Source organism: Anabrus simplex, chromosome 6, assembly GCF_040414725.1.
Source record: "Anabrus simplex isolate iqAnaSimp1 chromosome 6, ASM4041472v1, whole genome shotgun sequence".
Classification (NCBI taxonomy): domain Eukaryota; kingdom Metazoa; phylum Arthropoda; class Insecta; order Orthoptera; family Tettigoniidae; genus Anabrus; species Anabrus simplex.
This window is the reverse complement of record NC_090270.1, coordinates 265,408,572-265,430,812: the sequence shown is the minus strand read 5'-3', so window position 1 is coordinate 265,430,812 and position 22,241 is coordinate 265,408,572. Positions and strand designations below refer to the sequence as shown.

At 37.2% G+C, this 22,241-nt stretch overlaps 2 protein-coding genes across 7 annotated transcripts in view; one reads left to right on the top strand and one right to left on the bottom strand.

Annotated features, from left to right (window-relative positions):
- The first annotated feature begins 743 nt into the window (after window positions 1–743).
- LOC136876426 (uncharacterized) lies at window positions 744–20,274 on the top strand. Of its 2 annotated transcripts, XR_011018469.1 has the most exons (5): window positions 744–1,448; window positions 14,948–15,167; window positions 16,861–17,026; window positions 19,568–19,682; window positions 19,980–20,274. XR_011018469.1 is itself a non-coding variant. In XM_068228423.1 (4 exons), the coding sequence occupies exons 1-4, from the start codon at window positions 1,438–1,440 to the stop codon at window positions 19,988–19,990; spliced, it is 303 nt and encodes a 100-aa protein (XP_068084524.1). In that variant the 5' UTR covers window positions 744–1,437; the 3' UTR covers window positions 19,991–20,274. The 2 variants fall into 2 exon arrangements, 1 of the variants encoding a protein (XP_068084524.1); XM_068228423.1 differs by lacking the exon at window positions 14,948–15,167.
- tzn (tenzing norgay) overlaps window positions 5,780–22,241 on the bottom strand; it is a 63,720-nt gene continuing 47,258 nt past the window's right edge. For all 5 annotated transcript variants that reach the window (XM_067150391.2, XM_067150390.2, XM_067150393.2 and 2 more), the window contains exon 7: window positions 5,780–5,975. In XM_067150391.2, coding sequence (XP_067006492.2) covers window positions 5,848–5,975 — 128 coding nt within the window. In that variant the 3' untranslated portion in view covers window positions 5,780–5,847. The remainder of the gene's footprint in view (window positions 5,976–22,241) is intronic.

Here is a 22,241-nt window from a genome sequence, read left to right as displayed (position 1 = left end):
GCTTAGTCATATATATAGGAGTGAGAGACATCCATTGATGAAAATAATAACCTAAAGGAATGATTATCATCTGGCAGAAATATTAAGAAAGAACAATTAATGAGTATATTCGGGCTTTTACAATATGTACCCACTAGAAACTGATATTTCCAAGTATACTCAGGATTCGATAAATTTGTATGATCTAAAAACCTGACTATACTTAGACTTTTATGTTATAAGGTTAAACAAGCCATAGTATGTCTATTTTCCTTTGCTCCCAAACTAGGTGACACTGACAGTATGCTTGCTTCCAGTTCCATGGTTCCACATATAAAACTGTACTGAAAAAATGTATTAATAAGAAAACCTACAACCTGCTTTCCAGTCATTGACCGGGTCAGGAATGGAATGAATGAACCAGATATAGGCTATTATTACAATGGGGTCACCACTCCCAAGGTGATATTACTGACTGATAAATGCTATGAAATGATAATGGAGAGTGTTGCTGGAATGAAAGATGACAGGGAAAACCGGAGTACCCAGAGAAAAACCTGTCACGCCTCTGCTTTGTTCAGCACAAATCTCACATGGAGGGACCGGGATTTGAACCACAGTGAGACCACCATGTTGACATAAAATGACTATACTTCCTGGAGTTTATCAATATAATTTCTTACTAAAGGATATTTTTTTAAATTGTAAGTCAATACAGAATTCAATATGAAATTTATTACATGAAATAGCAGTTGTCACATATTTCTGGTAAATATTTAATCTGTCTTGGGAGATTATATTTGATTTCCAGAGTCAGCAAGCCTAAACAGAATCCTGTTTAGGAATTGTGGAAAAACAGACAAATTATTATTCCCAATTAATTAAAAGTTGAGTATTTTTCAATTAATTATGCTTTCATTTAAAAAAAATCTTTGTATTTAACTATGTAACCATTTATTTGCAGAAAAGGAATCAATAACAATGCAATTTAAGCTACAAGCATAACCTGCAAAGTAGAAGAGCTACTAGTCTATGCTTGACAACCTGAAATTATCTCAAAAGTCTTCAAATGATGAATCGTATGTGTGTATTATTTTCTTTCAAAACTAACATCAGTACAGTTAACAAATATTACAATGCACTTCATTTTCTGGGACTTCTGTGAAACACCCAGGCGTATGATTATCTTTTGATAGCCATCAGTGTGCACTAAAAATATTACATTCAATAAATTATGAACAGAAGGGCGCAGATCCTTCCTGTCCACCTAAATTGCTGGTTCAGGCTCAAATAAAATGACATTTTCCCTATTGCACATAGGCTACATCTTTACTATGGACCAGAGGGCAAACTGCCTCCTGACTCATCTGGTTGACCATGATATCATAGCGTGTTATCAGTCTCAGTGTACCACATGATATCAGAAGCACACTTACTGTTGTGGAAGATTCTCTTGAGATGTCTCGTCGGTAAGATAATACTAGGTTTCTTGAAACATGCACTTCTGTTTCCCATCCCAGTTTTCAGCATCAGAGGGATGTGAAAGAGCTAGGAATGAGAAGTTGTAAGGAAGCTGCTGTGCCTTAATTAAGATACAGCTTCAGCATTTACTGGTGTGAAAATGGGGAATCACAGAAAACCATTTTCAGAGCTACTGTTGGTAGGAATTGAACCCACAATGAAAATAAATCTACACAGTCAATTTCTGGTACCTGGGGAACTGATCATCTAGGAGTGAGTTGGGGTAAATCAGTTGCCTTAATAAAGAATTATGCAATACCATATATGTTTGGAACATTGCCAATCTGTATAATACAATGCACACAGTCGAACGCAGATGAAGAAAACTAAAAAATAAAAAAGTTACTGCATTATGAAACCACCCATGGAAGCATCTATAATGTATGTATCTTTAACTATTTATGGTACGATGTATTGTAGAGGCTCAAAATGTACACATGGAAACACTAACTCTTGGTTTGTTTACTTTCAAGCGATTTGTCATCATTTGATGGAGATTACATTATGTGCCAACATAACATAAACACATTGTAGCCTGCCTAGAGGCCATGATCACCACTGCATTAAGGTTTCCCATGACAGTCACTTTCACACCCACCGAGCGAGTTGGCCACGCAGTTAGGGGCAAGCAGCTGTGAGCTTGCATTCAGGAGATAGTTGGTTCAAACCCCACTGTCAGCAGCCCTGAAAATGGTTTTCTGCAGTTTCCCATTTTCACACCTTAATTAAGGCCTCGGCCGCTTCCTTCCCAATTCTAGCCTTTTCCTGTCCCATCATCGCCGTAAGATGTATCTATGTCGGTGCGACGTAAAGCCAATTAAAAAAAAAAAAGAAAAAAAAAAGAAAAAAAAAAAAAAATCTTTCGCACCCTTCAATTCTCTCTTCAGTCTCTCTGGCAATTTAACCATATCTTCTTCTTTATTGTAGTAAAATTAGTGTTGATACATTACTGTGTCCTTTGACAGACATCCAGAAGCCTTCCGCACATACAGAATCAACAGACTGTTTATGAAAGAATGGAATTTGAACAATGAAGAGCTTGTTGCACGCTTCTATTGTATGCTCTTCCATTTGCTTTACAAATGGTCTGTATTGCTGTAAAATGTAAATATCAAGTCGCTTGGCTGAACTTGGTTTCAGGAAGCATGATTTAAGCTTTCTTCCTGGCTACGAATAAAAGGATGCTGGATGTTAATAAAAGTTTGCATTAGAAGTGGCTTTGATCAATGTTACAAACCATCATCAGTGTACTCCTGAATGTCTTGTACAAATTGCCATTGCTCTGTTTTTCAACCCCTGTGTTTAGCATAATATCCCACCTGACAACAAATTTTGTACTGGTGCAAAACAATTTCACTTCCTTATTTTTTTCTAGTGGTTTAACATTGCACAAACACGTGAAAGATTTTCGGTGATGAAAGGATGGGAAAAGGCTAGGACTAGGAAGGTAGCAGCCATAGCCTTAATTAAGGTACAGTCTGGTGTGAAAATTGCAAATCATGGGAAACCATCTTCAGGGCCGCCAATAATGGGGTTTGAACCCATAATCTCCTGAGTGCAAACTTACAGCTTTGTGACACAAACCACAACCCAATTCTCTCAGTTTTCTGGTTTTAAGTTGATGCTTCTTTCACTAATTTCCGTAATTTTCAGTACTGTATGTGACTGCCCGTATCTTCTGAAAATTAGTGTACACAATCGCACAAAAATTGGCAGTCATAGGATTGTACAGGTGGTAGGCTTCCAAGTATCATCTCTTTGGTCTCTGGCTATCCACAATTTACGAATATCCTCATTTTGGGAATGTATCAAATTAAATATTTTCTTTGGCGGCCAATTTTTGTGCAGTTGAGTGTACATATATGGGTGAATTTGTATTTTCTGTTGCATGGTACTAATTTTTTGCTGAAATACATTCCCCGGTGTTATCTTGTGTTTTATGTTAGTTGCAGCAGCAGTTTTCTTCATGCTCTTCCCAGTGTCATAAGTTCACTAGATGGTTTACAGTCACTGGTCATTCTAGGAGGTGAAGGTTCAAAAGAACTTGAACTGCTTAGCTCATTTCCCAGAATTCTTGGTGTCTATGGGTCTACTATGTTACTACATTAGATTCTATCTCACATGATGCACCACATTGTCCCTTCTTTCAACACGACATCATCACCCACAATATGTTATTGCAAAAGGGTACAACTTTCATGCAATCCACCTATCCATGAATGTTGGAGCCATTTTTATCTGCATGATAGTTCCTTGTCACTTTATTTATCAATAATTTATTATAGCATGTAAGTAATGCAAAGGGAAAAACAAGTGACAAATCCAAATAAGAAAGAAGAGGAACGTGAACAGGAACACATAATAGGATAAACACATGTCAGCGGGGAAGAGAGACCGACAGAAGAAGAGACAAGGATAAACCCTCCTGATGAAGCTGGGAAGTAGAAATGAGCTCGTCGGGGGCTATGAAGAAACAGATTTTAAAAATTGAAGTTGATGACAGAGCCCATTTATTGTATTTATTGACAAAATATTCCTCCCTCGCTTACTTTTTCCACGTTCAATTTTGAATGGATATCTGGGGAGAAATAAAACTTCGCATAACTTTCCTGCATTATTATTATGTAAAAATTTTCTGCCATCAATGTGTTTTCTATTTTTGTTAAGTGTGTGGATGTGGAAACGTTAAGGCTATGGCTTGACAGGTGTTTTTAAACATAAATTTCATCTGTTGAATAATGCAAGAACCAAGCTGTGTTGTTAGGGGTGCACAGCTGTGAGTTTGCATTTGGGAAATAGTGAGTTCGAACCCCAATGTCGGCAGCCCTGAAGATGGTTTTCCATGGTTTCCTATTTTCACCCAGGCAAATGCTGGGGCTGTGCCTTAATTAAGGCCACAGCTGCTTCCCTCCCTGTCCCATCATCGCCATTAAACCTGTGTCGGTGCGACGTAAAGCTAATTGAAAAAAAAAAAAATGCAAGAATTGGTGTGCAATATGCTGTGGCTAGATGCTATGGAAGTTAATGCACAATATCGAAGTAGAAAGCACAATCTTTGATAATTTGAACACAGACCTATGTACAGCCTCACAATACTTGAACAACATTCATTATGCTACTTCAGACAGTAAAGGGCTACCTGGCCGAGGCAATAAAGGCATGCGTAGTTTGCCGGAAGGATGCGGCTTCAATTCCCCATCAGGAATTTTAAAAAAATATAAGAAATAAAATTTCTATTTCTGGAGGTGCATGTGGTCCCCAACTTCACTCAGCCTACAGCAAAAACAAGTATCAGGTTAATTCCTGGGGATAAAGGCACCCTATCAAGTGCTGAGGTTACGGGTAGTGGAAGCCTTTACCTTCTACCCCTCCAAGGGCCATCATGGCTTGAACGGAAATGACTTTGCTTTTTGCTTTACTCCAGATGGTACATATAACTACCTAGGCTGCCAGTTATATACAATGACAGTAGTATTTTGCATTAATGAAGGGTATTTGTACCATGTGCAGTTTCAAGGAACTTACTCTCCAGACATTTTGGTTTTAGTAGGGGCTAAGGGTGGTTGGAGAATGTCTTTACACATATTTGCTCTGGACCCTTTGTAAGTCATATGGTAAAATTTTTGTTGCGATTTCTAACCTTACCTTGTTAGGGTGGACAAATTGGAATATACTGTTTATAAACAAATCATCCTTGCAAAGTTATGTGCTTTGTTGAAGAAAACTACTTAAGGATGCCTACAAGGGAAATATAGGATAGTTCATAACAAAGACTATTGTTGTGCTATTACATTATATTGTCCTTGGTTATTTGCTCATTATATATCTCCAAAGTAATATAACAATCATGAATTTCATCAAACAGTTTTTCTTTCATTCAAATACACCATCAAAACACTGCTGAGTGAAGCAGCTTGCCACACATTTTAACTATTTTAAGTGGTTACAACAATTATTTTTTGAAAAATGTTTGTTTTAGGTTAACACTCTCCAGGCCTATGATTCCAATTGGAATCGCTAACTTTCACATATTCTGTGAATTTCCTAAGTAAGTTTTTCATTTTCCATTTGGAATCACTGTTCCGTTTTATTTATTTATCCTAAAATTGTACAGATTTTTGCACAAAATTTTTCTTTTTCATGTGTCAAATAAATTTGCATGGGAGAGGGTTAAACAAAGTGTATTTCATCTGTGTATATCTTGTTTAGAAATATTAGCTGCTTATCTAAAGAACTATAAAAGAACAGAGGAAGTGATCAGAACAGAACTGAACACAAATTATTCACTTTTACCCACTATATTACAGTCCATAACCAATTACACCATTCAGTCCCAATACAAAGCTGTTATGCTCTAAAATCATCCTTTTCCCTCCTTATGAAGCCCATCGTCTTGATTGGGTCACTTATTTTTGCATGTTCCTGTACAGATTTCTCTGTTACTCTCATGAATGGATTGTAGAGCTTCTCTTCACCTGCAAATAACAAAAATTTAAAAGTTGGCTTTATCCGCTATGCAGGCAATAGAAAATGCAATATTTATACATTGGTGTTTGATGTTTTGATTTAAATTTCTGTTAATCTGTCACAAAAGATATGAATGGAAAATGGAAGAGTATGTATAGGTACTTTAAGGCAGAAACAGGTTCCAAGAAGGACATTCCAGGAATCATTAATGAACAAGGGGAGTGTGTATGCGAGGATCTTCAAAAGGCAGAAGTACTCCGTCAGCAGTATGTAAAGATTGTTGGTTACAAGGATAATGTCCAGATAGAGGAGGTGACTAATACTAAAGAAGTATTAAAATTTACCTATGACAGCAACGACATTTACAGTAAGATACAAAAGTTGAAAACTAGAAAAGCAGCTGGAATTGATAAGGTTTCAGGGCATATACTAAAGACAATGGGTTGGGATATAGTACCATATCTGAAGTACTTGTTTGATTATTGTTTGCATGAAGGAACTTTACCAAATAAATGGAGAGTTGCTATAGCAGCCCCTGTATATAAAGGAAAGGGTGATAGACATAAAGCTGAAAATTACAGGCCAGTCAGTTTGACATGCATTGTATGTAAGCTTTGGGAAAGCATTACTTCTGATTATATAAGACATGTTTGCAAAATTAATAACTGGTTTGATAGAAGGCAGTTTGGGTTTAGGAAAGGTTATTCCATTGAAGCCCAACTTGTAGGATTCCAGCAAGATATAGCAGATATCCTGGATTCAGGAGGTCAATTGGAATGGGTGGCTCTGTTTCTAGAAAACAGAATTCAGAGAATTAGAGTAGGTGAAGCTTTATCTGTCCCTGTAAAAATTAAGAGGAGAATTTCTCAAGGCAGAATTATTGGATCTTTATGTTTTCTTATATGTATCAATGATATGTGTAAAGAAGTGGAATCAGAGATAAGGGTTTTTGCAGATGATGATATTCTGTACAGAGTAATAAATAAGTTCCAAGATTGTGAGCAACTGCAAAATGACCTTGATAATGTTGTGAGATGGACAGTGGCAATGGTATGTTGATAAACGGGGATAAAAGTCAGGTTGTGAGTTTCACAAATAGGAAAAGTCCTCTCAGTTTTAATTACTGCATTGATGGGGTGAAAGTTTCCTTTGGGGATCATTGTAAATACCTAGGTATTAATATAAGGAAAGATCTTCATTGGGGTAATCACATAAATATGGTTGTTAATAAAGGGTACAGATCTCTGCACATGGTTATGAGAGTATTTAGGGGTTGTAGTAAGGATGTAAAGGAGAGAGCATATTTGTCTCTGGTGAGACCCCAACTAGAGTATGGTTCCAGTGTATGGGACCCTTACCAGGATTAGTTGATTCAGGAACTGGAAAAAATCCAAAGAAAAGCAGCTCGATTTTTTCTGGGCGATTTCCGACAAAAGAGTAGCGTTACAAAAATGTTGCAAAGTTTGGGCTGGGAAGACTTGGGAGAAAGGAGACGAGCTGCTCGACTAAGTGGTATGTTGCAGGTTATAAACTTCATTTTCCTTGTCCGTATTGAAGATCTACTTGTGATACAATTCCTTTAGTTTTGTCAATTGCCACCTTTTCAATACAATAAAAATGTAGTACAAACTTACATATTTATTATGATGTTTATATGGTACATGTTTCGCTCCTTTTCGTGAGCATCATCAGCCAAACTATCATTAATCTAAGATTGTATAAGATCATAAAACAATTCTTTTGGTTCAAGATTGTTCCTATAAAACTAATTGATAATCTTATAACATTTTAAAAGTCACACAACAAGAAGAATATGTCTTAAGCTAACATTTTTTTGTCTAAAATCTTCTTCAGTCTAACATTTTATTGCCGAAACTCATCTGGGTGAAGATCTTTTAAAATTGTTTAAAAAATAAGGATAAAATAAAAAACTTTTGAGATCTGGCTAGTTGAGTTGAATCCTGTTGCTTAACTTGTATAATTGTCATTAAAACTTCATAACTGTATTGATTATTTTCTGCAGTTGATAATTGTCATTATGGTTGATAGACTTGTTCTCGTTGCTGGAGTAACATTTATAAAATGTATTGGTATTAATTTATATTATCAATGGGGTAAAATTGTTCGTGAACAAACTTGTTGATGAAACACTTTCTGATGTGATATTGGATTTAAAATGTTCTCGAACGTTCTATAATGGCTCGTTGGTATATCTGTAATGAAAGATAAAAATGATTTATGTTTATGGTTTTGATTGTATTTCTGTATAACATCTTATTGGAAGAATTGTCACTTACTTTCCTTTCTACTGCATAATTGTTTGGTGTTACTTCTAGCCTCTTGAGAACTACTTGTTGTCCTGTTTTCAGTTCTTGTGTTGTATGAGTGAGTGTGGATGAGTTTACGTTTTGGCGGGGAGGGGGAAGGGGAAGTTAAGGTAAGCGGCGTATTGATAGCTGCAGTAGACTGTGGAGGGGATAGTCTAGGAGAAGTGAGGGGAGGAGTTGAGTTTGTTTGTGTCAATAAGCCATTAACTTTTATCGGATTAAAATGTTCATAGAATTTATTTATATCTGATTTGAGTATTTGTATTAGTTCCGGTAATTGTAATAAGATGGGATTCTTTATTTCTATTTCGTCATTTAGGTTTTTATCTTTATTGTATTGTTGATCTAAATGAATGTATATGTTTTCCAATTCCATCATTTCTTTTCCTTTTTCTACTTTTCTTAAGATTTTTAAATCCCTTTCAATAATACCAATATAATGGTCCGTTATTGGACATTATAAATTATTTAGCTAACTCATTCTTGGTTGCCTGCGTTTCGCCCTCGTGTGCTAAGTTAGGCTCGTCAGTTGGGACTTAGCACACCACCCAAGACGCAAGGCTAGTGCATACCAGAGCAGCTATTCTTATAGGTCCCGAAGGACCAGTGAGTGATTTTAGCCCTTCGACCTCAATTTTGGGCCTTGAGTGCTATTTCTTCATAAGATTCTCGCTCGATGACTTCACTTTGATGGTTGTAGCTGATTTGCAATTTCTGTGTCTTCACTGGTCAGGTTATGACCTGGCCCCTTGCGGGGCGGTTGAGGAGATAGACGTTGTTTCTTCGTTGCCGGAGTCCCAACGTAGTCTGAAGAGGAGGGTCACCCATCCAAATGATGACCACTCCCGATGTTGCTTCAATATCATGACGCTTGATTACTTTACTGCGCTTAGGACGAGGTAGGTTGGAAGGGAAAGGGGCATTTCTTGGCGGTACAGTTGGCATTTTGATTAGGAGTTGAGTCTCTTGGCGGGGCAGGTTAATGGATGATGATTTGATTGCGTGGCATGGCGGGTGCTTGGAGTGAGAGGAGCGGAGATAGGAGGTTTAGTAGTGATAGAAGGAGGGTTGCATTGTCTTGGCGGGGCTGCGGGGTGAAGGGGACTTGGTTTGGGATTGGAGGTGGTTTATTGTTAGTGTGCAGGTGTTGTGCGTGCTTGTAGTGTGCTCTAATTGCCCTTTTGAAGAATGGGCAGCCAGGGAACGAAGCGGCATGACTGCCTTGGCAGTTGGCGCACTTCGCCTGAGCCTTCGGTACCTTACAATCTGTGTGGCGGTGACCACCACCACACCGATTGCAGCGGGTGGCTTCCGTGCACGTAGCAGCGGTGTGATTTAGTTTTGAGGCAATTATAGCACATTGTGACTATTGAGGAGTGTGCGTGCGTGGGTGGGTGGGGGCGTGAGGGAGTGTTTCTGGGTGGTGTAGACTTGGGGGCAGATTTTTTACGTCTGCCCTTGGTCTGTGTGTATGGAGCTGGGTTTTCAGGCTCAGAACATGTATTTGTTAGAGGAGGAGGAGGGTTGGTCTGAACTTGGATGGATTGGGTAGGTGGGGGCGGCAGGGGTGGAGGAAGCGGGTTGGTTTGAGCTTTGGAGTGGCGGGTGCTGATGGTTATCGGTTCTTTGGATCTGGTTTGGTTGCTGGTGTGGGTGGGGGAGGTGTTTTCTTGGCTCAGGGAGTTATTTACAGGATTGACAATGATTGGGGGTGGAATGTCGGAATTCTTTAGTGCGTTGAGGATAGTGCATACCGTGGAGGCCACTGCATAGGCTACTTGAAGCCACCAGCAGTGCCAATGCACTATGAGAGCTATGTCTCATTTCCAAAAATTGATGCCTGCCTGGCCATCAAATGATGTAGATGTTGATTCCCATAGGGAACCTAAAATATTTGTCCTGAATGAGTAAATTTATAATACCAATATAATGGTCCATTACTGGACATTATAAATTTCTTAGCTAACTCATTCTTGGTTGCCTGCGTTTCGCCCTCGTGTGCTCATTTGATGGCCAGATCAGATCTATTACAGATATACTAACGAGCCATTATGGAACGTTTGAGAACATTTAAAATCCAATATCACATCAGAAAGTGTTTCATCAACAAGTTTGTTCATGAACAATTTTACCCCATTGATAATATAAATTAATACCACTACATTTTATAAATGTTACTCCAGCAACGAGAACAAGTCTATCGACCATAATGACAATTATCAACTGCAGAAAATATTCAATACAGTTATGAAGTTTTAATGACAATTATACAAGTTAAGCAACAGGAATCAACTCAACTAGCCAGATCTCAAAAGTTTTTTATTTTATCCTTATTTTTTAAACAATTTTAAAAGATGTTCACCCAGATGAGTTTCGGCAATAAAATGTTAGACTGAAGAAGATTTTAGACAAAAAAGTGTTAGCTTAAGACATATTCTTCTTGTTGCGTGACTTTTAAAATGTTATAAGATTATCAATTAGTTTTATAGGAACAATCTTGAACCAAAAGAATAGTTTTATGATCTTATACAATCTTAGATTAATGATAGTTTGGCTGATGATGCTCACGAAAAGGAGCGAAACATGTACCATATAAACATCATAATAAATATGTAAGTTTGTACTATATTTTTATTGTATTGAAAAGGTGGCAATTGACAAAACTAAAGGAATTGTATCACAAGTAGATCTTCAATACGGACAAGGATATGAAGTTTATAACCTGCAATATAATGGCCAACCAGGCTAATAATATTAAAAACAGATTCATTAATCTTAAGGTTAAGATTGGTAAGATCGCTGAAGACATATATTTTTTAAAAGAATGTTTAAAATTCAAACTAGTACCAAAGTTTTTGAAATCTGTACAAAGACGAAACTTATCTATGCCAAATTTAGTAGACACTCAAAACAAAGTAAATGAAATCTGGCTAAAGAACGAGATAAATACATTACAGAAAAAAGTCGGTTTTAAACTTACAACCTTATTGTACACATTTAGAAATCTCTGACCTTCTAACCCCGTTAGAATGGCAATCAGTACAACAATTTACTAATGAGAAACTCGTTGGTATATTAGAGAAGAAACAAAGAACTATAGAAAACAAAATATCACATTTAAGAGAGAACAAAACAAAATCCAAAAAACATAATACAAGAATAAAACAAACCAACTCAGACCTTAAAAACATCCCAGCCACTGTAAATTTATCAGATGTCACCTTCACGGATAGTGAAATGAGCTTACTAAATAAAGGATCAAAATTTAATTGGCCTAACCATCATCAAATAGAAGACTTAATAACCACTGTAGCTGAAGTATAATCTAATATAGGGAAATTGCCTTTAGAATCGCCAAGTGATACAAGATTCGAAGTTAAAAAGAAACTTCCAACCTTAGCAAAAGAAATAAATAACAACTTAAATCCCAACCTCACTAAACAAATCAAAGAATTAAAAACTAAAATCAAATAAAGCAACATAATAGTAACCAAAGCTGATAAAGGAGAAACTAAATGAGCAAGATTACATTAAGAAAACAGAAGAATTTTTCTCAAATGGAGCCTATTCGATAATACAGAAAGATCCTACAATCAAAATTCAACGGAACCTAAAGAAATTACTTAAAAATTCGTCTTTTCTCTTTAACGATCTAGAATGTCAGAAGCTGATAAATATGAATCCCAAGATACCAACAGCCAGAGCCATGCCCAAAATCCATAAAGCTAACATACCTATGTGACCTATAATCAACTGCATGAATAGCCCAACATATAAGACCTCTAAATTTATACATCATTTTTTTAAAAAGCACTATAAATTTTACAATAATTCTACAATTAATAATTCAATAGAATTCTGTGATAAACTAAATAAATTCGAACTGCAACCACATCATAAAATGTGTTCATATGATATAACTAACATGTATCCTTGCATACCGATCAACGAAACCATTAATATATCATCATCATCATCATCATCATCATCATCATTTCCCTTTATCCAGCTGTAGCCGGGTAGGGGCAAATATGGTTCCTCTCCACTTCCTTCGGTCTTTCCACCACTCCTCCTCCAACACTGTGTCCCAGTCCAGGTTTCTTTCTATAATGCTGCGTTGGATGGTATCCTTCCATCTCAATCGTGGTCGTCCACGGCCTCTCCTTCCTTGGATTTGCATTTCCATCACCTTTTTTGGCATTCTTTCGTCGCTCATTCGCTTTATGTGCCCAAACCATCTTAGTCGGCTCTTCTCTATTCTATCATTCATTTTTTCCACTCCAATTTCTTCCCGGATTTTCTCATTCCTTATTTTGTCTCTTCTACTCTTCTGTATCATACTCCTCAAGAATTTCATTTCAGCTGCCTGTATTCGACTCTCATCCTTCTTTGTCACTGTCCAAGTTTCTGCTTCGTAAGTTGTTATGGGTACGTAATATATCTTGTACCATTAATATAATCAAAATAAATTTATTCAATCATAGTAAATTAAGCAAGTGTGAAATAGAAGAATTCATAAATGTATTAAGATTTACTTTAAATAATAATTACTTCACATTTAATCAAAAGATATATCAACAAATGTGCTTAGGAATGGGTGATCCTGCATCAGGTATACTAGCTATTATTTATATGGATCATTTAGAACATGTTAAAAGTTTAAATAACATAGATGGACTAAACCTTTGTCTGAGATACGTGGATGACACGTTTGTTATAATAGACAGTAAACTGAACAATAGTGATAATATTTTGGATTTTTAAAATAAATTAGACAGTAATATAAAATTCACTAAGGAAGATGAAAGGAACAATTCATTAAGTTTCCTAGATATAAATGTAAAGAGAGCAGGAAACAAATTTGACTTCCAGATTTATAGAAAACCGACGTTTACTCCAGTAACGATCAAAAACGACTCGCTCCACCCCAACTCTCACAAACAGGCAACATTTTTGAGTTTGGTCTACAGAGCCCTAAAAATTACACTAACAAACAAGAGTTTAAAGAAAGAACTTGATTTTATAAAAGATCTAGCACTCAATAACAGTTACAAAATAGAAATGATTAACAAAATCATTAATAAGGTGAAAATAAAATTGGCCACTAATCTTGTACCAGATAAAAATAAAAAATAAAAATTTGCAACTTTCACATTTACTAACCCAGCTATATACCAAATCACTAATACCATCAAAAAACTAAATATTAACATTGCCTTCAAGACCCAAAACACGAACCGAAGTGTTTTCTTCAACCACAATAAAGTTAATATAAATAGTAATCAATATCAAGGATCTGGAATATATAGGCTCACGTGCGCAGAGTGCAATTTTTCATATGTTGGCCAGACTGGCCGAAGCTTTATAATAAGATATCTCGAACATGTAAATGCAGCCAAACACAGGAAACATTCTGCAATGAGTATACACATGCAAGAAACTGGACACAATTTTACAACTATTGAAAGGGATTTAAAAATCTTAAGAAAAGTAGAAAAAGGAAAAGAAATGACGGAATTGGAAAACATATACATTCATTTAGATCAACAATACAATAAAGATAAAAACCTAAATGACGAAATAGAAATAAAGAATCTCATCTTATTACAATTACCGGAACTAATACAAATACTCAAATTAGATATAAATAAATTCTATAAACATTTTAATCCGATAAAAGTTAATGGCTTATTGACACAAACAAACTCAACTCCTCCCCTCACTTCTCCTAGACTATCCCCTCCACAGTCTACTGCAGCTATCAATACGCCGCCTACCTTAACTTCCCCTTTCCCCTCCCAGCCAAAACGTAAACTCATCCACACTCACTCAAACAACACAAGAAGTGCAAACAAGACAACAAGTAGTTCTCAAGAGGCTAGGAGTAACACCAAACAATTATGCAGTAGAAAGGAAAGTAAGTGACAATTCTTCCAATAAGATGTTATACAGAAATACAATCAAAACCATAAACATAAATCATTTTTATCTTTCATTACAGATATACCAACGAGCCATTATAGAACGTTCGAGAACATTTTAAATCCAATATCACATCAGAAAGTGTTTCATCAACAAGTTTGTTCATGAACAATTTTACCCCATTGATAATATACATTAATACCAATACATTTTATAAATGTTACTCCAGCAATGAGAACAAGTCTATCGACCATAATGACAATTATCAACTGCAGAAAATATTGAATACAGTTATGAAGTTTTAATGACAATTATACAAGTTAAGCAACAGGAATCAACTCAACTAGCCAGATCTCAGAAGTTTTTTTATTTTATCCTTATTTTTTAAACAATTTTAAAAGATCTTCACCCAGATGAGTTTCGGCAATAAAATGTTAAACTGAAGAAGATTTTAGACAAAAAGGTGTTATGTCTGTTGCTTACGGTAAAATTTTCTGTCAAATTTATTGTACAATAATTTAATTTTATAAAATTTCTGTTGCTCATGGTCAAATTTAAGTTTTATAAAACCTTTGACAAAACTTTCATAAAATAGGACATGTTCTATTCCGTAAAATTAATTTTACGAAATGAACCAATCAGCGAAGCTGACATCATGATGATGCTGGCGCTACGTTGTGAGGAGATTGCGAAGCTCGATTGTAAACAAACACTTCTTTCTAAAATGGCAGGTTCCGGGTGGACTAAGGAAGCTGTTAGTGTTTTACTGGACGAATGCCAGAAATATCCATGTTTGTACGAGGTTAAAACGCCACTTTACCACAACAGAAATGCAAGAAGAGAGGCAGAAAACACAATCGCCGAAATTGTGTCACAAGTTCGGCCGAATACAAGCCCGGCTGATGTGAAGTCGAAGATAAATGGGCTTTGAACTCAATTCACTAATGAGAGGTTAGTACTGAATTTGATCAATCGTAATTATTTGAGATTGATTGATTTTTCTTTAAATTTGATAAGAAGTTTATAATATGGCAGATAGTAAAGCTAGTTCTATTCATGCATTCACAGTTGACTTGGTAACCTGTCAAAAATTTAAATGCAGTAATTATTAATGTACAACCTACTGTGTACCAATAAACAGGTTTTTTGTTCTTCAGTGTACACTGACTGACAGAGCAAATGCAACACCAAGAAGGAGTGGTCAGAACTTTATGCCAATTGCAGGGTAGACTGACGTCACTGAGGTATGCTCATGATGTGAAATGCGCCGCTGTGCTGCGCACGTAGCGAACGATAAATGGGACACGGCGTTGGCGAATGGCCCACTTCGTACCGTGATTTCTCAGCCGACAGTCATTGTAGAACGTGTTGTCGTGTGCCACAGGACACGTGTATAGCTAAGAATGCCAGGCCGCCGTCAACGGAGGCATTTCCAGCAGACAGACGACTTTACAAGGGGTATGGTGATCGGGCTGAGAAGGGCAGGTTGGTCGCTTCGTCAAATCGCAGCCGATACCCATAGGGATGTGTCCACGGTGCAGCGCCTGTGGCGAAGATGGTTGGCGCAGGGACATGTGGCACGTGCGAGGGGTCCAGGCGCAGCCCGAGTGACGTCAGCACGCGAGGATCGGCGCATCCGCCGCCAAGCGGTGGCAGCCCCGCACGCCACGTCAACCGCCATTCTTCAGCATGTGCAAGACACCCTGGCTGTTCCAATATCGACCAGAACAATTTCCCGTCGATTGGTTGAAGGAGGCCTGCACTCCTGGCGTCCGCTCAGAAGACTACCATTGGCTCCACAGCATAGACGTGCACGCCTGGCATGGTGCCGGGCTAGAGCGACTTGGATGAGGGAATGGCGGAACGTCGTGTTCTTCGATGAGTCACGCTTCTGTTCTGTCAGTGATAGTCACCGCAGACGAGTGTGGCGTCGGCGTGGAGAAAGGTCAAATCCGGCAGTAACTGTGGAGCGCCCTACCGCTAGACAACGCGGCATCATGGTTTGGGGCGCTATTGCGTATGATTCCACGTCACCTCTAGTGCGTATTCAAGGAACGTTAAATGCCCACCGCTACGTGCAGCATGTGCTGCGGCCGGTGGCACTCCCGTACCTTCAGGGGCTGCCCAATGCTCTGTTTCAGCAGGATAATGTCCACACACTGCTCGCATCTCCCAACAGGCTCTACGAGGTGTACAGATGCTTCCGTGGCCAGCGTACTCTCCAGATCTCTCACCAATCAAACACGTGTGGGATCTCATTGGACGCTGTTTGCAAACTCTGCCCCAGCCTCGTACGGACGACCAACTGTGGCAAATGGTTGACAGAGAATGGAGAACCATCCCTCAGGACACCATCCGCACTCTTATTGACTCTGTACCTCGACGTGTTTCTGCGTGCATCGCCGCTCGCGGTGGTCCTACATCCTACTGAGTCGATGCCGTGCACATTGTGTAACCTGCATATCGGTTTGAAATAAACATCAATTATTCTTCCGTGCCGTCTCTGTTTTTTCCCCAACTTTCATCCCTTTCGAACCACTCCTCCTTGGTGTTGCATTTGCTCTGTCAGTCAGTGTATATTAAAATGACTTACTTAAATCTGCAAGTTTACTGTAGTAGATTACATTCAATTGTTTGTTTTCAGGAATAAGGTTATGAAATGTTTACACAGTGGAATGGGTGGCAATGAAGTATACAAACCAACATTTGCTTGGTATGACCGTATGCTGTTCCTTATTCCACATATTGCTACCAGGAGCAGCAAATCAAATTTGGATATGAATACAACTTGTAGCAGTGATGACAGTCAGGTAAAGCTTATTTCTAAATCTAGATTTCATAGCTTACAAGATAGTCATGTCACATGTGACCTGTGCAACAACCAAATTTAAATATGAAAGTTAATTTTTTTTTGTGAGTAGGAGAGTGATGTTCTTTGAATGTGAAACTCCACCTTTTGTTTTGCTATCTGTCTTCTTGACCCACAAATTTTCCAGCATGGTATGATTGACTCTTCTAGTAGGTGGTAGGATAAATGTATTCATTTCAATGGAGGATATTGACAGTCAGAGTTAATTAAACATCAATAACTCTATCAATGGGGGATGCAAGGTTATGTCTGAATATTTCTAAGACATGGGATACACACCTCTTGCATCCATGCATATGTAAAATTCATGGTTAGCCAAATTGTATTCCTTCATAAGCTGTGAAGGTAGGGAGTATGTATGAGTAAGAGGAATATTCTGTATCAAAAGAAGTATATGTCCACCTATCCAATACTTTTAAAATTTAATGATCTCTGTAGATTATTTACATGGTAGCCATGGACCATAATTTAATAGTCTCTTTAAATTATTTTACACGGTAACCAGTAACCATGGACCATGTGAAATAATCTAAGGATACTATTAAATTATAAAAGTACTGAACAGGTGGACATATAGATACTTATTTTGATCATAATAGTCAATACAGAACCTGTACACAATTTAATTACTGAGCATTCAGGTAGGCTGTAATGCAGTAAAGACAACTAGGCTTAGGCGGATTACTTTAAATCATAATTTAATGATAGACAGCACCATAAATTAAAATACCTGTAAACACTCAATAACTTAAGTTAATATATGAATTCCTGCACTAATTCAATTTAATTCCATACCATTTTTATTATGTCATGTACTGTACTATTTGAAAGCTGAGCGATGGCTGTGCAAAGTACAGGGTGTTGAAACATTCTACAAGGGCTAATACTGGTATATTACAAATTATGTTAATCTACTGCCTGCTGTCATTTCTTGATGATTACAGTACTTTTGCATCCATGTCTTGGCACAGGCCAGAGCAAAGTGTAGCTTCCACTGAAGTCCCAGTCTCATCCATGGCTGTGACAATATGGAAGCTGCTGGGGTATGGGTGGTGATGATTAATGACATTCAGAGCACAACCAGTGTGTCTGAGTGTCATGAAAGGTGTTGCTCATAGGGTTAGTTGTGCTACATTGGCACTGTCTGGCCCAGTGAGGATAGCAATGGCAAACTACCTCACTCCTCATCTTGCCTAGTATGCCTCATTTTGGTACTGCCATTGATTTTTGTGGTTTCCCTATAACTGCATAGCCTTTGGTGATGCTATTTGAGGATCCAACCAGTCTCTGGGCTGTTGACCTAACAGACACAGACATGTTAATCTACAAGAATAGTAGCTAAATATTTGGCCAACCTTAAGAGGAACAACTGTGATAAACATCATTCCAAACATACTTGTCTAATTAAAACTACACCCTTACAAATTAAAATTCACTCATAATTTCAAAAGTAGAAAGAAAATTGAATTTAAACTTTCATCTCAAATAGTGGTAACTAAGTATCTATTCACTATACTATTATGGGCTTAAATTATTTTTTTTAAATGTGAAACTCTACTGTACACCTACATTTTAACACAATATTGTAAATGAAAGTCACAGAGAAATACAATTAACATGTTTGTTATAAATAACTAGAATCGAAATTTATCCACACAGTGATCTTGCCATGATACTTTGCCTACACCATTAAAGTAGTCTTTCAATGTGTTCCTGATACTTAATGGTGTTTGCAAAACTCTGTTTCCACCTTGCCTCTGGATTTCTCCCATGATGGGATCCCTTCTTCACTCCCCTAATTGCACACTGCCTTCTTGTACATTTTCTTCATCCACACTGTGAGGTGGCATATAAACTCCCCTGTTCTCTTCCAAAAGGAAGTTGTGCAATACACAGGTAGCAAGGACAATGGATTCCACTTTGTCAACAGAGAGTGTCCTTTACCCAATAATTCCCTAAAAACATTTGCCATGATGCCAAATGCATTTTCAACTACACATCTGGCCTTACTTAATCTGTAGTTGAAAATTTTCTGCTCTCTTGTCAGCCCTCTGTACCCAAAAGGCTTCATTAGGTTGGAAGAGAGGGGAAAAGCATCATCTGCAATCATTACATATGGCACTTCACACTCAGTTTCAGGAGGTTTGCGAGGGGGAGGAATGTTCAGTGTTTTATTTTGGACTGATGCAAACAAGGTGCTATTTTGGTAGACACCTCCATCACTTGCTCGTCCATTGGTCCCAACATCAATGTATATGAATTTATAATGGGCATCCACCAGACCAAGCAAAACAATGCTGTTAGTACCCTTATAATTATAATAGTGAGAACCACTTGATCTAGGAGCTGCAAACTGTATATGCTTCCCATCCAATGCACCCAAACAATTAGAGAAATTCTATTTCTCTTCAAATTCATGTGCAATCTCAAGCCATCCAGTCACAGTATCTGGAACCTGAAAAAAATTGTGTTTGTTTTAAAGGTTACTCTGCCCGATGACTCTGTAAAATTCGATGACAATGGGATGCTGACTGTATATGAAGAAGAAAATACTGACAATCAGTCATGTACATCACAGCCTGCAGCAAGTACATCAGGTAGCTTATATATGTTTATAGAAATATCAAAACATAATATTTTAAACAATTTGTTGAGGCAACTAAAATACACTGTAGGTAATTGAGTTCAAAAAGAAAATTGACAATCTTCTGGTGATAAATTTTCCTTCTCGTCTTTCTAGGAAGTTAATGGTTTCCAGAACTTATTAATGGTATACTGTAGTAGGGTAATTACTCACATTATGATATAATGCAGTGACGTTAATTCAGAAACATGCATATTATTTATGCAGTCACTGTGAGTTAGCTTCTTCTTCTTATTATTATTATTTCCAGGCACATCATGAAAACGGAAGAAGGGGTCAATTGAAGACGATGTCCTCCTTCAGGCTTCAAAGGTGTTTCACTCAGTGTCAAATACTGAAGATGCAGACAATGAATTTGGCAAATTTATTGCCTCAGAACTGAGAGCTCTTACGGACACAAAAATTAAAATTCTTACCAAACATAAAATTCAAAAAGCAATAATGGATGCTCAGTTGGAAGTATTAGGCCTACTAAATACAGCCTAAAAGACGATATTGTACATATTTATGTAATATTTTTTAATAATTATGTTGTTTAAATAAATTCAAATATTTACCTTCATGTACTTTTCCTTCAGTGAAGAGTATATTTCCCTTCATGTTTCAGGAATAATACATGCTAGTTCCAAATGGTATTCTAGTTGAATACATCAAGTTGGTATAACTTTCTCCAGTGGCCAGAAATTAGAGTGTCACTTGCAGTCTCATTTCAAGAGAAATAGCTTGCCTCATGTTAGTGTCTTGTCGAATAATTTTGGGACCAACAAGATCCAGAAGTTTTTTAAAACTGCCTTCCTCCATTCTTAGAAAATTCCTATATGAATGCTGGTATTCTAACCTCAACTCATTTTCAACCAAGGACAGCAATCATCTATCTTCTTCTCTTCTTTTTATCCAATCCCGAGTCCAGCATTTCCTGGCATTTCTTTTCTACCTTTTTACCACTGTACAACATATAATTGCAGCTCAAGCCGCAAGTAATAGATGGGATTATTGATCACGAAGCTGTTTTTGTGGTAATTAAAAATAAATGTGAAAGAAAGGAAGAGATTAAAATTAGGACTGTTAGGCAGTACCATATGGCTGATAAAACAGGCATGAGGGAGTATTTAATAAGCAACTATGATTGGTGGAAAACGGTAAATAAAAATGTAAACAGACTCTGGGATGGGTTTAAAGCAATTGTTGAGGAATGTGAATATAGGTTTGTACCTTTAAAGGTGGTAAGGAATGGTAAAGATCCACTATATTATAAAAGGGAAGTAAAGAGACTAAGAAGGATGTGCAGGTTGGAAAGAAATAGTTAGAAATGGCTGTGGAAGTAAGGAGAAATTGAAGGAACTTACTAGGAAATTGAATCTAGCAAAGAAGTCAGCTAAGGATAACATGATGGCAAGCATAATTGGTGGCCACACTAATTTTGGTGAAAAATGGAAGAGTATGTAGAGGTACTTTAAGGCAGAAACAGGTTCCAAGAAGGACATTCTAGGAATAATTAATGAACAAGGGGAGTGTGTATGCGAGGATCTTCAAAAGGCAGAAGTATTCAGTCAGCAGTATGTAAAGATTGTTGGTTACAAGGATAATGTCCAGATAGGGGAGGTGACTAATACTAAAGAAGTATTAAAATTTACCTATTACAGCAATGACATTTACAGTAAGATACAAAAGTTGAAAACTAGAAAAGCACCTGGAATTGATAAGGTTTCAGGGGATATACTAAAGACAATGGCTTGGGATATAATACCATATCTGAAGTACTTGTTTGATTATTGTTTGCATGAAGGAACTTTACCAAATGAATGGAGAGTTGCTATAGTGGCCCCTGTATATAAAGGAAAGGGTGATAGGCATAAAGCTGAAAATTACAGGCCAGTCAGTTTGATATGCATTGCACGTAAGCTTTGGGAAAGCATTCTTTCTGATTATATAAGACATGTTTGCAAAATTAATAAATGGTTTGACAGAAGGCAGTTTGGGTTTAGGAAAGGTTATTCTATTGAAGCCCAACTTGTAGGATTCCAGCAAGATATAGCAGATATCCTGGATTCAGGAGGTCAATTGGGCTGTATTGCAATTGACTTGTCTAAGGCATTTGATAGGGTAGATCATGGGAGACTACTGGCAAAAATGAGTGCAATTGGACTAGACAAAAGAGTGACTGAATGGGTGGCTCTGTTTCTAGAAAATAGAACTCAGAGAATTAGAGTAGGTGAAGCTTTATCTGTCCCTGTAAAAAATTAAGAGGGGAATTCCTCAAGGCAGTATTATTGGACCTTTATGTTTTCTTATATATATCAATGATATGCGTAAAGAAGTGGAATCAGAGATAAGGTTGTTTGCAGATGATGTTATTCTGTACAGATTAATAAATAAGTTACAAGATTGTGAGCAACTGCAAAATGACCTCGATAATGTTGTGAGATGGACAGTAGGCAATGGTATGATGATAAACGGGGATAAAAGTCAGGTTGTGAGTTTCACAAATAGGAAAAGTCCTCTCAGTTTTAAT